The sequence below is a fragment of the Perissodus microlepis genome, chromosome 17 (genome assembly GCF_051167445.1).
Source record: "Perissodus microlepis isolate ML-2025 ecotype Zambia chromosome 17, ASM5116744v1, whole genome shotgun sequence".
Classification (NCBI taxonomy): domain Eukaryota; kingdom Metazoa; phylum Chordata; class Actinopteri; order Cichliformes; family Cichlidae; genus Perissodus; species Perissodus microlepis.
The window spans coordinates 36,989,490-37,002,346 of record NC_140477.1 but is presented as its reverse complement, the minus strand read 5'-3'; the positions used below and the strand labels follow the sequence as shown (position 1 = coordinate 37,002,346).

Below are 12,857 nucleotides of genomic sequence, written 5' to 3'. Positions count from 1 at the left end.
GGCATGGATGCAGATGCAGCACTCACGGGATGTAAGAGATCAGGTCGAGATGAATCTGGCTTCACTTTTCCAACAAGGACCATCGGGTTAAATTCCACTATCTTGTAGCGGATGCCTTTGAGTTTTGTCTTCTCTATGTACCTCCTGACACGTGAAACAAAAGGAGGATTAGGTGAGAAATACTCACTTTGGGCAACAATACTGGGAGAAAACCACTGATCTCCATATTTGGAACAAAGTGCGGTTCATATTTTTGTAGTTCAAAGATACACCTCGTGAGTTTGACAGCATCACGAAGAGTAACAACGTAGAAGAAAACACTGGCGTCTGTGTTGCTGATGATGCTGTTGATGGTTGCCATGGAGGCACCCATGCGCTCCTCTGATGCACAGATGACGACGGGCACGACATCATGCGCTTCTGCAGCGTGTTCCTGAGAAACTTGTCCTGCATTCTTGGGGCTTTTCCTGTTCTCTGTCAGGAATCAGGAGTTTAGACTGGTTTATGCTCAATTTCAGTGGGATCATTTTCACTTAAGGAAAGTAACATATTTCACATTTGGAACATTAGTGAGTATTTCTCAGATTAAGTAGTGAAGACCAACGCTGACGCACCTGAGAGTCTTGGCCGAGTGGAGGCTCTGAGCAGTGTACTGCGCAGGAGGAGGCACACCATCAGCACCAGCAGCACCAGCAGGATCCGATTGACTGAAACGTGATCGCTCAGTGTTTGAGTGCAAAACTAAAGAAGTTTGTCTCAAAGCAGATTGATGCCATAAAACAACAAAAGCTGTCTACGTTTAGAAGGAACATCATAAACCACAGACTTGTGCCTGACCTCATCTGTCAGCTTGTCCATCATCACTGTGTCTCATGCACATCCTGCACCATCCTCACATGTCCTCCTTTGACACGCTATCACATGCTCTCTCTACATCAGCAGAGACAGAAACTCCCTCTGACCCTCTCTATTCCTCTCCATCAACTGATATCCTCATGTTGGTGTTGTCCAGGATCAACATTGGATCTGACCAATCACACCGTTGTGACATCATAGCTGTCCACTCAGGGAAACAGGCCAGGGTCAGGATGTGATTGTGGTTAGGGCTGTGTGATGTGATGGTGTTTCCATCACTGCAGTGTGATTGGTCACTTGCGATGTTGAACCAGGACCAACATCAGTTTGTTGATCCAGGAACATCAGCACGGCGACATCAGATTGAGCCTCCACCAACACAGTCAAAGCAAAGTACAAGTAAGAATAATAAAAAATAAAAATGAGGCTCTTTATATTCCCATTTCCTGTGTTGTAAAGCACTTTGTGATTTTTATCTGTGAAAAGCGCTATATAAATAAATTTTACTTACTTACTTACTTACTCTTTACTTTGCAGCCAATGGCTGAGCCAGACAACAGTCTGCTGTTCATTAGCTCAGGTTGGCTTAAAGAGACTGAAAGCTTTAAACCAAAGAAAGAAAAAAGACTTCACAGAGACACCGGCTGCAACTATAGGCAGGTAACTGCTACCTTTATGCTAGCAATGGTACAGTGATTCTCAGCCGCACAGCAAAGAAAGAGAATAAATCATCCCATAAATAATTAAGTGATTATCAGCTGTTACTATAAAAAGTAAAACATGTCCATTTTCAAAATGCTTTGTGTATTTCTTAGTTTCCTCCAGCTGTGAGACACACCAGAGAGGAAGGAGGGTCTGCAAACACAAGCTTACTTTGGTTTTTGTGCAGCCGTCCGGGTACTGTAGCTAGCGCTAACTGGAGTCTGCACAGCATCCTAACTCGTTACCTAGAATTGTCCACGGATTATTGAAAGCACTTAAGGATTGCTCTCGCAGTATGAGAGAATCCAGTTACCAGTCGATTTAAGCGTTAAAGGTTTGGCTAGTAGAAGTTGGATTTCCTGAAGGCGAGTAAAGTGGAAAATGTGCCTTTTCTGTAGAAAGAAAACAGCGTGAAAAAAACTGGAGTTACTGAAATTTGCACACATGCAACTTTTACTTTTTAACAACCGCATGCAGTTCAGGAATAACTCGTTACAGCCTGCTGCCATCTGCCTATCCCATTCCATAGATATTTGGTGCATGTGCATGGCTGCTTCCTCTTCCTGGGGAAAAATGAAGCGACCTTTACTGGCAACAGCTGCCCAGTGGATGCACAGTGGACGTGAATGCAAAGCACATGCAGACAACACAATCTGCTAACGCTACTTCTCAGCTACAAGAACATGTCAGCTAATACTGCTGGACAACATGAATCAGTCTTTATCCATTTGCATCACACTTTAGTTACACTTACTTTTTCTCAGGAGAGCCATGTTTTATATTTGCTTCCAGGGACATCTGCACACACACCAAAACAGAGAAGGAGAGAGCTATGAAGCCACTTCTGAGAAGCAAAAGATGAAATATTTTGTAATTTGGCCCCTCAGGGAGGGGAGCGCTGAAACGTGCCAACACAGCTAACAGCCCTGAAACCTGCCTTTATTTCTAAAGATGACAGCTCTCATATGTTTGCAGTGCAGGGAGTGTTACTGTCAAACAACCTGATGGCTGCTGTTTAGAAGCAGCGTCTTCTACAGCTGTGAATAATCTGAGGTAGTCTGACAGAGTACAGCTTTAACCCTACGAACACAAAGCAGAGAGGCCGTCTGTGCAGGAACAATCAGTCCTTACGTGTTCCTCTCTCAGCTGCTCGCTTTAGGGGTCACCGCAGCGCAGCATCCGATCTCGCCCTCCCTCTAAACATCACTCCCACTCCTGCCGGACCTCATCAGTCTTTGGCTGCTTTTTAGTCATTTTGAGGACAGTACCTGACCATACTGGGATATTTCTTTTGTTTGACCAGTCACTCAACACTTACTATTAATGTGTAAAAAAGGCATCCTGTCATAAAACATACAGCTTTTCCCATTTCTTTAGTTGAATCTGCAAAAAAATGCCCAAAGACATAAAGCAGTATTTTACATAAACAAGCTGATTCCCAAAGAGCTGACATATGCTGTGTACACGTGGACGACAAATGAATGGCAGGCCTGTCACGGTGTGGTGTCGGGGATCGTATCAAACTGGTGGGATTAGGAATGATAGCAATGGAATCGTAACACTAGCAGGAAGGAAGCTCGTATCTCTGAAGAGCGAGACGCAGGCGATCATTCCTAAGCCAATAGGTTTGTTTCTAAGCTCGAACAAAAGCTACAGTGAAAAGTAACACAAAAAGAACTTTACATGAAGCAGAGTGATGTGACCAGACACAGATTCAGTGAGACAATGGCTGACACGTGGCTGAGTCCAAAGTATTTCCTTCCTTTCTGGTGCCGGCTCCATCGGGGCATCTGTTTGCCTACCAGCCTTTCAAACCTTTATACAAATACAACAAATGCTCACACAGTGAACGGAGGGGGTGAAATCTCCCCTTTCATGAGACAAATAAGGGATTCTTACTAACACCCCATTAATTATGCTTTAAGTTTAAAATGTAAAATCTGCCCAGAGAGGATGGCAGCTTGATTAGCTCATAATGACGCCTACTCTGCAGCCTTTCACCAGAGCTGCTGTCAGCTGAAATACAACAGGACTTGCAGTTTGTGTCCTGCATTTGTTTCTGGTTTATTTGCTGGTCTTCAGAGAATTCAGAAACATCTGGAACTGTTTAGCTTTAGCTGGGAAGAGCAGAGCTGCCCAACAGCTGGGCAGCATTTGAACAACTCATCATTTACAGAAGTTACACTTTAGTATTCTTCTATGTAATATGTCCTCTTAATGCATCTCAGTGCAGTTTCACATTGTCAGTGTCAGTTTATACCAGTGCCACAAAATAGTTTAACAAGTGAGTGATATTATACTTAGATTTAGAAAACCACCTTTTCACCATCAGCACAAAGTCCTCACGGTGTGTGAATGTGTGATGGTGCAGTGCAGAAACCATCACTCTGAAAACAGTTTGTGTTTGTCCTCTGTGCAAAAAGACCCATTAATGTAGAGAAGTAACAGATCCCACTGAAACAGATGCTTTCACCGAGCGCTGAGAGCTGAAGTTAAAAGCTTAGATGGAAATCTTTAAGCAGAGCACGTTAGTGTAAAATGACAAAACGTTCTATTGTTTACTTAAACGGCAAAGCATGAAGGTGTGTCAGTGCTGCTTTGATACGACAGCCATCATTTGTTTTTAAGTGCAGTACAAAGTCAAATGTCTGAAACACACTCACCAGCAAGAACAGCGTGGAGGTTACAGCTAGTCCCATTCATGGAGCTGATGGTCCGTGTTGTAAAACCTCTGAGGACTGAGACTCACCCGCTTTTCTCTCCCCCCACCTTTTCCTCCAGATGTGACTCATCTTGTTGGTCTTCTTCTTGTTAGCCAGATGCTGGATTATCTCGTTTAAAAGACCAGTGACGGCAATATCTGATCCACTTTTGGTATTTTGTGTGAGAGAAAAAGAAAGTCTGTGATAATTACCCTCATGAGATGTGTTAACATTATGCCAGTAATCATTTATTAACCTAAATTTTCTTTATTATTTACATTAATAAACATTACATTACATTAATTTTGGTCGTTTAGACTCTAAACGACCAAAATTGTCTTTAATGTAAAGAGCAAAGTGATTTGCAACGTGAACTCTCTAAAGTTTAGAGAGCCAAATCACGTTGCTACAACAACTACATCTCCCACAATCCACATGGCCACGCCCTCCTATAAGGGCAATGATGTTCTTTCTTTCCTAATCCAAGTGACGACATTCTAACCTTGTTTTGACTGTTGTATAAAAGGTTTCTCATCAAATTGTAGCAATATTTACACACTGTATAATTCAGGTCATTTTAATCTAAAATTGCAAAAAAAAAATCTATTAGTGCTCATAATAATATTTAGAATTTTGATCACGATATAAGTACGTAAAAAACCAAACACTTGCGTGCTTTATGTTGGTTTCAGAGGTACAGGGTTAGGTCATGGTTGGCCACGTGATTTTAAGCAGCTCAACCAGGAATCGCGCTGGTAAACAGGCCAGCGTGTGTTCTTCAACACTTCACAGTAACTGTTCTTATTTTGGCCCGTAGTCCAGTTTCTGCTCCAGCATTTAACTTCCACCCAGCATGGATGAAAACACTTTGAAGCTGCTAGTGAAGCTCACTCAGGACGGACAGTTAGCCGCGCTGGAGAAACACATAACATTAGGCGGCTCGACTGCGGCGCAAACTGTCAGTGGCAAACACTTCGGCAAGTCGGGAGACACCTTGCTGCACTACGCCGCAAGGCATGGACACCTGGACATTGTAAAGTACCTGATAAAGAGGGTTGGATTGGATGTAGAGGTGTACAACAACGACTACAAGAGGCCGCTACACGAAGCTGCCTCCATGAGCCACAAGGACTGTGTTAGCTACCTGCTCCAAGAAGGCGCCAAAGTGGACAGTCTGAAGAAGGCTGACTGGTGAGAAAGAATCTGTTAACGTGTTACTACATTACTGTAACCCTACTCTATAAGGAAGGACGAAGAAGTCAGCGCCATCTTTCCCGGGTTCACTTTAAAGCTGGCTTCGCTGTGGGAGGAGTTACCGCCCTTCGATAGCTCAGTTGGTAGAGCGGAGGACTGTAGAGGCTGAATGCTGACATCCTTAGGTCGCTGGTTCGAATCCGGCTCGAAGGAGTGACGTTTTTTTAACTCGACAGAACAGGACAACTATAAACAAATGGCGTAATATTAGCAAAATATACCTGAAGGAGCTGCTTTACTTATTTTTAATATACTTCAATAAATTTGTGTTTCTAGTTGGAAATCGAAGGGGCTTATTGGTAAAAATAGCTGACAATACAATACGTTATTACAAATTAAATGTACATTATTTCAAATTCAGACTTTACAGTCCAGCCCTGTTATACACTGACTGTTCTACAGTGGTGCTCAGACTGTATCTGTGAGCTCCGTTTGGGGTGTATTCAGTACGGTCGTTTAAAATTAACATGAAAGAAATTGTAATATTATTTTTTTCATAAGCTACTCTTAAAATGTGAAGATATTACACGTTGTATAATATGTTCCATGATTGTAGCGCAGGAAACAAATAAAAACAGGTCAGTAGGACAGCATCAGCACATTTGTTATCTTTCCAACTTCACTCCATATTTCCCCTGGTTATCCACGCCCCCTAGTGGCTCTATTAGTAAGTACGGGACAGATCTTCTACATAGAGTGTATGAATATATCCACCAATTGCAGTAAGTTTGTTTGTCAGAGGAGATTTGTGTCTCTGCTCTCAGGACTCCGCTGATGATGGCGTGCACTCGGAGGAACCTGGACGTGATCCAGGAGCTGCTTTGCCACGGTGCCGACCCCGCACTGAGAAACAAGGACGGCTGGAACTCCTTCCACATCGCCTGCAGAGAGGGAGACCCTGTGGTCATACAGCACCTGCTCCTTGTTGCACCAGACGTCTGGAGGACGGAGAGCAGGACACGCAGGACGCCACTACACACCGCAGGTGTCTGTACTTACAGTATGTGGAGATGTGACGTGAGGGGAAATTATATAACTTACACTTTCTCTGTTCATCCAGCAATGCATGGATGTGAGGAGGTGGTTAAGGTCTTGCTGGACAGGTATGTTGAAATTTTACATGGAGACTAATTCTGCTGCATATTTAACGCCAAATCCAGTCAACTCTGGATGTTGTCTGACTTTAGTTGTCAGCAGTTCTTACATATATAGCCCATGTCAACTCAAAATGCCCTAAAATGACAAATTCACAGTATAAAAATGTATTTAAATGTGATGCAGAAGTCAAAGGATAGATAGATGTTATAAAATTTAAGTTGTTTTTTATGACACTGAAAATTTCTGCACTCTTAAATTTATGCGACTTCTTTTGGCACAAATGCAGCTCCACCTGCTTGATGCTGATTCGCAGCTCACAGATAACTTTGTCTGACTGATCCTTACATTTACTGGTGTTTTTCCAGATGTGGCTACACGCCTGACAGCACTGACAGCTGTGGAGTCACGCCTTTCATGGACGCCATCAGGAATGGACACATCTCTGTGGCCAGGCTTCTTTTAGACGAGCACCAGGTGGAGCAAAGCAGTCCCCTGCAGTAATGTTTCTGCACTGACGTAGTTATATGTAGTGTCTCCCCCTGACCTGTGTGTGTGTGTGTGTGTGTGTGTGTGTGTGTGTGTGTGTGTGTGTGTGCGCGCCACAGGCATCTGCAGCAGCTGCTGACATACTCGGGGCTCAGCCAGTGCACCAGGTAGCCGTCACAGGCCAGGATGAGGCTCTGCGGTTTCTGGTGAAGGACTTGAATGTCGAGGTGAACCAGAGGGCGACCAGCATCCAGCTCACCGCCCTGCATTACGCTGCCAAGGTCAGATTTCCCTCTGGTCTCCTTCAGCAGTCTGGTGGGAAGTTTCGGAATGGTTGGGAAAGATAAATAAATAAACGGGCAGCGTAGGAATGTAAGGAAAGGGACCAAGATGGGATGACTTGAGAAGTTTCAGGTATTTTGCTGTGTTGTTGTGTGGAGTGGTTAATATTTACTAACAGCAGAGCCTCGTCATGGCTCAGCTGGTGGAGCGGAGGATGTCGAGGCGTGACGCTGAAATTCATGGGTTGCTGGTTTGAAGGAGGAATAGTTTCATCCTTCAGGAATATTACATTTATCTTTCCAAACCTTTGTGTCAAACATGTTGCCCGAGAGCCGGAATTGGCCCGGCAAACACTCTAATCCGGCCCACTGCACAGCTTTGGAAAAAGTGCAGAAGTGCATCTATTTTTACTGTATTTTCATTAGTTTTACAGCTTTTGAACTGATAAAGACCCATCCCCACGCCTGACGTTCATGCTATATGAATTAAATAACGTTTTTCCACTGTGTGGGAAAACGTTACTGCAGTCAGTTCAAACTTTTACAAAAGGACATTTTCTGTGAACTGACAAAAATGTCATATTTTATAATTACAGGACAGTCTTCACAATGAACTAACAGCACTTTTCCTGTAGTTTGACCCCTTTATGGCGTAGTTTCACTGATCCAGTCCAGATGAGCTAAACAACAACAACAGCTGGTGATAAGCTAATGTTAGACGTGGGTGAAAAAAATCCCACTTTCTCTCTGATAAACAGTTTGATTACATTTACACATTGTATGACAGTTTATTTGCTAAGTGTCCAACAATGTTTGATTCACTGATATTTAATGTTAGCTAACAGCAGCTAACAGCAGCTAAAGCAGTGCTTACTGAGGAGGATATCAGTATCACTGTAAAGGAGAGCACTGACATAGATATTGACAGTGGAGGTAAATCGTGGACTGACAGCGTCTCTTCATTAGAGTCAAGCAGTGGCTTGTTTGTCCTACAGTGGCCAAGATATGTGGAATTGTGCACATGTATTTGGAGGGATGAGAAAATAAAACATGTCTGTAACGTTGGTATATCACACCAGTTTGTGTTTTCTTTTTGCACGCGGTTCCTATAGCACAGTGGTTCCCAAACTGTTTTTGCTTGCCCCCCTTTGTTTTACAAGAAAAATGTTTGCACATATTTGGCAATGCTTCATCTCCTGCTTTGCGTTTGTGTGGGAGCCCCGTCAAAAACCTGCCCGTTATGCTAGCAGTGTCCATACCCCCCCCCACAATGGCTGTGCTCTTTATTACAAGAATTACTGGAAGCTGTTTTATGTCGTCTGTGATTGTAGCCATGAAGAGTGAATGAACAGTTTTCTCAGACTGCTGATACAAGACTCACATACCGAACATAACGAGAATAAAAGCAGAAGCCTCGAGGCAAAGCACGGGCTACAGATCCTTCTCCGAGTCACACTGACATGCATCTCTTTCAGGAAGGCCACACGTCCACTATAAACACACTGGTGGAGCTGGGAGCGGATCCTCATGCCCGGGACCAAAAGGGGAGGACTGGTAGGATGACCTTCTCAGTGCCTTTATGTAGTTATTTTCTCTGACCATGCAGCTTAATCAGAGATAATTATTATCTGTGATTATTTAACAAACAACGCCATCCATGAACTGTCCAGTGTGCCGTGTGTTCTGCAGCTGAAATACTGTTTTTGTTCAGCCAGTTGAAAACATAATACGGATCATGTGACGAGGGGAAATAACACATGACCTTTTCTGGCTTCACGCACACTAACAGTCAGGATACTTGGTACACAGTGATGGACGTCAGCTGGTTACGTGAACACTGCGTTTATCAGTCTGGTGATGAGTGAAGTTTTCATGGAGGAGGCGATGTTTGCAGCATATGACAAACAGAGACAGGTCCACAGGCAGCAGAGCAACTGATTTCAAATGAAAACAATAGAAACATATGAACAGTTTAAACACAATACAAGCTGAAAGCAGCAGTGTGAGTGTGTGAGCTTTGACATGTCGCTCCACTTTATTAATAAAGCTTTGCCTGTTTGATGTCGTGAGGAATAAAGGCTCAGCGTCGCAGCTCTGTCATTAAGACAGAAATGAATGTTTAGATTAATGCTTTGTTTTTTTGAGTAATTTTATTTCACGATTCTTATCGATGCTCATCAGGGAAGACTTTAAGAAACCTTAGACCTTCCTACTGTCCATGCATGGAGTTCTGTGGGAGCTTCCAGGAATGATGGTGCTATATTCCAGAGAACTGATTGGTCAGTAGGCGGTAATCTCGTACCTACTGATTTCTTATCTCATACACATCTTGCACTGGAGCAGGTTATAGGGATGCAGCATCATTTTCCACGCCATGCACCGCTGCAGCAAGTGAACCAACATAAAAAAATCCACCATTTTTAGTTTACAGGCTTCATTAACTTTTGGTTGGACTCTTTGAAATAACGTGAAAGCTGCACAGTTAATATTGGGTGAACGTCTGTGATGGCTTTACTTCTGTTTTTGTCACTAACGTCAAACAAAGAAAGATCTGTTCCTGTGTTTTGCATACACCTGTGCACGTCCCTCGTTTGCATTCATTCAGTCTGAAAAATGAACCTGCAGAGACTCATCAGCGCAGTGCTCCATAGTAGAGATGGACCGATCCGATATTACGTATCGGTATCGGTCCGATACTGACCTAAATTACTGGATCGATATCGGAGAGAAATAAAAAATGTAATCCGATCCATTAAATATCAAAAAAGCACCTCACAAAACTTGCGACACGGCGTAACTCGGCTCATAACCGTAGCACGTCGGAGCAGTGTGGTCACGTGATAGAGCGGCTGTGTGTATTTGTAGCCTGCTAGCAAACATTTCATCTCCGAGGAAGTTATGTCAGAGAGAAGTAAAGCAAGTGTGTAAGTTCATCTCTGAATGTTTGTAAAGCATTCCCACGTTAAGCTTAACAACCGATATATGGAGCGACTGCCTCTCTCTCTCTCTCTCTCTCCTGCTGCTACTTCAATTGTGAAACTGATCAATGATCAGCTGATCGGCTTTTCTGTCGCGAGTCCGTCTCTCTTGTTTGTTTTTGGCCCACTTTGCACCAGAAAGAGGAAACCAGCGGCTGAACAACAGCAGCACGTTTAAGCTTGATAAGCTGTTGTTACAATTTATTTAATATTACTTTCTACACCAGGATCTTTTTCTACGCAGCTGACGGCTGGTAACTGTGCAGGGGCGGATCTAGCAAAGTTTAGCCAGGGGGGCCGATAGGGCATGAACAGGGAAAAGGGGGCACAAAGACATACTTTTCTTTCTTATTCTCATTTAAAATGTCGAGCTTTTAATAAATAATTATCTGACTCTTACACCCAAAGTTTTAATCTGATGTAAAATATATAGAAGTCCATTACTGTATATAGTAACTGTTAAGTCTAATATACCCTAGTAAGCTGTAGTACTTTTTCCTTTGGGAACCATCTGTGCAGTCTGCAGTTCTGTTGAAGAAAGATGTTGAATCTATTTAATTATTCTTGAAAAATAATTTATTTCTGTGAATTTTTTTCACCCTGCATCAAATTAAAGTTGATTACATTGATTAAGCATCATGAGGAAGAGGCTGGTTCCGTATTTTCTTTTGCTGGGAGTTTGCAACCCTATTAGTTAGGTTGTTTAATATTTCTGCTAAGCACTCTTTAAAATACCAGAATAGGGAGGATGGAGCAGGTTTAAGTTTATTAGATTGATCAGTGTTGCTGAACTATGAAATATTTTGGGTGCAGTGTTTTGTTTTGTTTTTTTTTTGTTTTGTTTTTTTTTACATACAGGTATAACAGAATAGCTTTAGTGTTGTTGTTGTTTTTTAACTTGAGTATGAACTTATACAAAAAGCAGCAAGATATTAAAAAAACAGTTTTATTGATTAAAAAACACACTATATCAGATTCATATCGGTATCGGCAGATATCCAAATTTATGATATCGGTATCGGACATAAAAAAGTGGTATCGTGCCATCTCTACTCCATAGTGACCTGTAACATCTTCAGCGTTATAGAAACAGCACCAAGCTTCTGAAATGGGAGAGTCGTCTGTTGGCTCTCATAAAACTCATTTACAGGAAATATGTCGGCACAGTGAATGAAACAGATTTGGAAATAGGAACAGAGTTAGTTTGTCTTTTCATTGTCATATGGTGATAATGTCACCACCAAAACTCAGTTATTACAGGAAGCAGTTTTTTACTGCTGTTTCTCTTCTCCCAGCTCTTCACATGGCGTGCATTGGGCAGCACGCAGACGCAGCCAGGACGCTCCTGCAGCTCGGCCTCAAAGATTCTGAGGATGCGTCCGGCACAACCGCCAGGCAGCTGGCCAGGAAACCCCACGTAGTGCAAGTGTTTGAACGTGACCTTGCACACAGACCCTAATCAATCCTTGAGACATTGAGTTCTTAATTTATTGAAATAAAGAAAAGCTGAAGCCTAATAGTGTGATTCAAGTTATTTTGCACAGATTGTGTAAAAACTGTCACCCTTGTGTTTGCTAAAAGACGCAGGTTTAGACATGATCATGCTAACAGTAATCTCACTTTACCTGATAAACTCTGCATCCTGCCAGGACAGTTCGTGGGAACGCTGACACAACACAAAAATGCAGCTTTCATCGTCGGCCACTACATTTGATACTGTTTGACAATCTGCTTGGCTGCCTGTTGTTTCTACTTAAAAATATGTTGGTCTTGATGACTATCTATATGAGCTCAAAGCAGCCCACACACCGATGTAGGACTTGGGACTTTTCTGTTTGCCAAACAGGTGTGTCATGCATATATGTTGTTGCAGCAGTTGAGCATGTTGCCCACGCTATGCTCAACAGGCAAAGTTGCAATTCACTAAAAAGTTCTGTACATTTTTGGGACTGTGATGGAAACTATCACAAAGAAAATGAAGCCACAGCGTTTGTTTGCTGTAGTTTTTTTGTTCAGTTTCACACAAGCGAATGAAATGACACAGTACGTGTGTCAAATGTCTGTAATAATTGGCAATCAATTGCTATAATTGACACGTAAGGCATAAAACCAATGGATGCACTCCTGCTAGAACCCTATGATTACAAGACAAAACACCGGCTCAAATAACAGCTACTATTAACTACTGGTGTAGAAACATGGAAAACGGGACTATAATAAAGCCTAACTCAGTGGACCAGAAATACATATGTTATCCTTATTGTACTTTATGCTTAATGAGTGAGTCACATTTAAATATATTTGGCCGTATTGCGTTAAAACAGTTTCTGATATTGTTATTTAGCTGTGGATATGTCACACTACCTTCCGGCACTGGTAAGGTTTCCCACATCAACACAGTGTTTGGCCCGTATCTACTTTGTGGGGATCTGGTCACCCTACCTGATCCCTGCCGGCTGTAATGCCCAGGTGCAACACTGTGCTTTGTGAAGCAGTGAGTC

General features: G+C 42.6%; 2 protein-coding genes and 1 non-coding gene across 3 annotated transcripts in view; 2 read left to right on the top strand and 1 right to left on the bottom strand.

Moving 5' to 3' along the window:
• Positions 1 to 5,587, bottom strand: part of glt8d2 (glycosyltransferase 8 domain containing 2) — a 24,436-nt gene extending 18,849 nt beyond the window's left edge. Inside the window, exons 1-6 of the mRNA XM_084910112.1 lie at positions 5,404 to 5,587; positions 4,221 to 4,425; positions 2,312 to 2,355; positions 615 to 707; positions 273 to 474; positions 27 to 144 (exon numbers count right to left, since the gene is read on the bottom strand). Coding sequence (XP_084766238.1) covers positions 27 to 144; positions 273 to 474; positions 615 to 707; positions 2,312 to 2,330 — 432 coding nt within the window. The 5' untranslated portion in view covers positions 2,331 to 2,355; positions 4,221 to 4,425; positions 5,404 to 5,587. The remainder of the gene's footprint in view (positions 1 to 26; positions 145 to 272; positions 475 to 614; positions 708 to 2,311; positions 2,356 to 4,220; positions 4,426 to 5,403) is intronic.
• ankrd16 (ankyrin repeat domain 16) lies at positions 4,942 to 12,827 on the top strand. The gene is made up of 7 exons (XM_084910111.1): positions 4,942 to 5,450; positions 6,278 to 6,498; positions 6,574 to 6,616; positions 6,977 to 7,085; positions 7,217 to 7,378; positions 8,854 to 8,932; positions 11,652 to 12,827. The coding sequence occupies exons 1-7, from the start codon at positions 5,113 to 5,115 to the stop codon at positions 11,813 to 11,815; spliced, it is 1,116 nt and encodes a 371-aa protein (XP_084766237.1). The 5' UTR covers positions 4,942 to 5,112; the 3' UTR covers positions 11,816 to 12,827.
• trnay-gua (transfer RNA tyrosine (anticodon GUA)) lies at positions 5,579 to 5,666 on the top strand. The gene is given in 2 exon segments: positions 5,579 to 5,615; positions 5,631 to 5,666. It is a non-coding gene; the product is annotated as a tRNA-Tyr (tRNA).
• Positions 12,828 to 12,857: the final 30 nt, after the last annotated feature.

Excerpts from the sequence above, each read along its gene's own strand:
- ankrd16 (XM_084910111.1), top strand. The coding sequence starts at position 5,113 with ATGGATGAAAACACTTTGAAGCTGCTAGTGAAGCTCACTCAGGACGGA. Across the intron at positions 5,451-6,277 it reads AGTCTGAAGAAGGCTGACTG|GACTCCGCTGATGATGGCGT; the intron begins GTGAGAAAGAAT and ends CTCTGCTCTCAG. Across the intron at positions 7,086-7,216 it reads TTCTTTTAGACGAGCACCAG|GCATCTGCAGCAGCTGCTGA; the intron begins GTGGAGCAAAGC and ends TGCGCGCCACAG.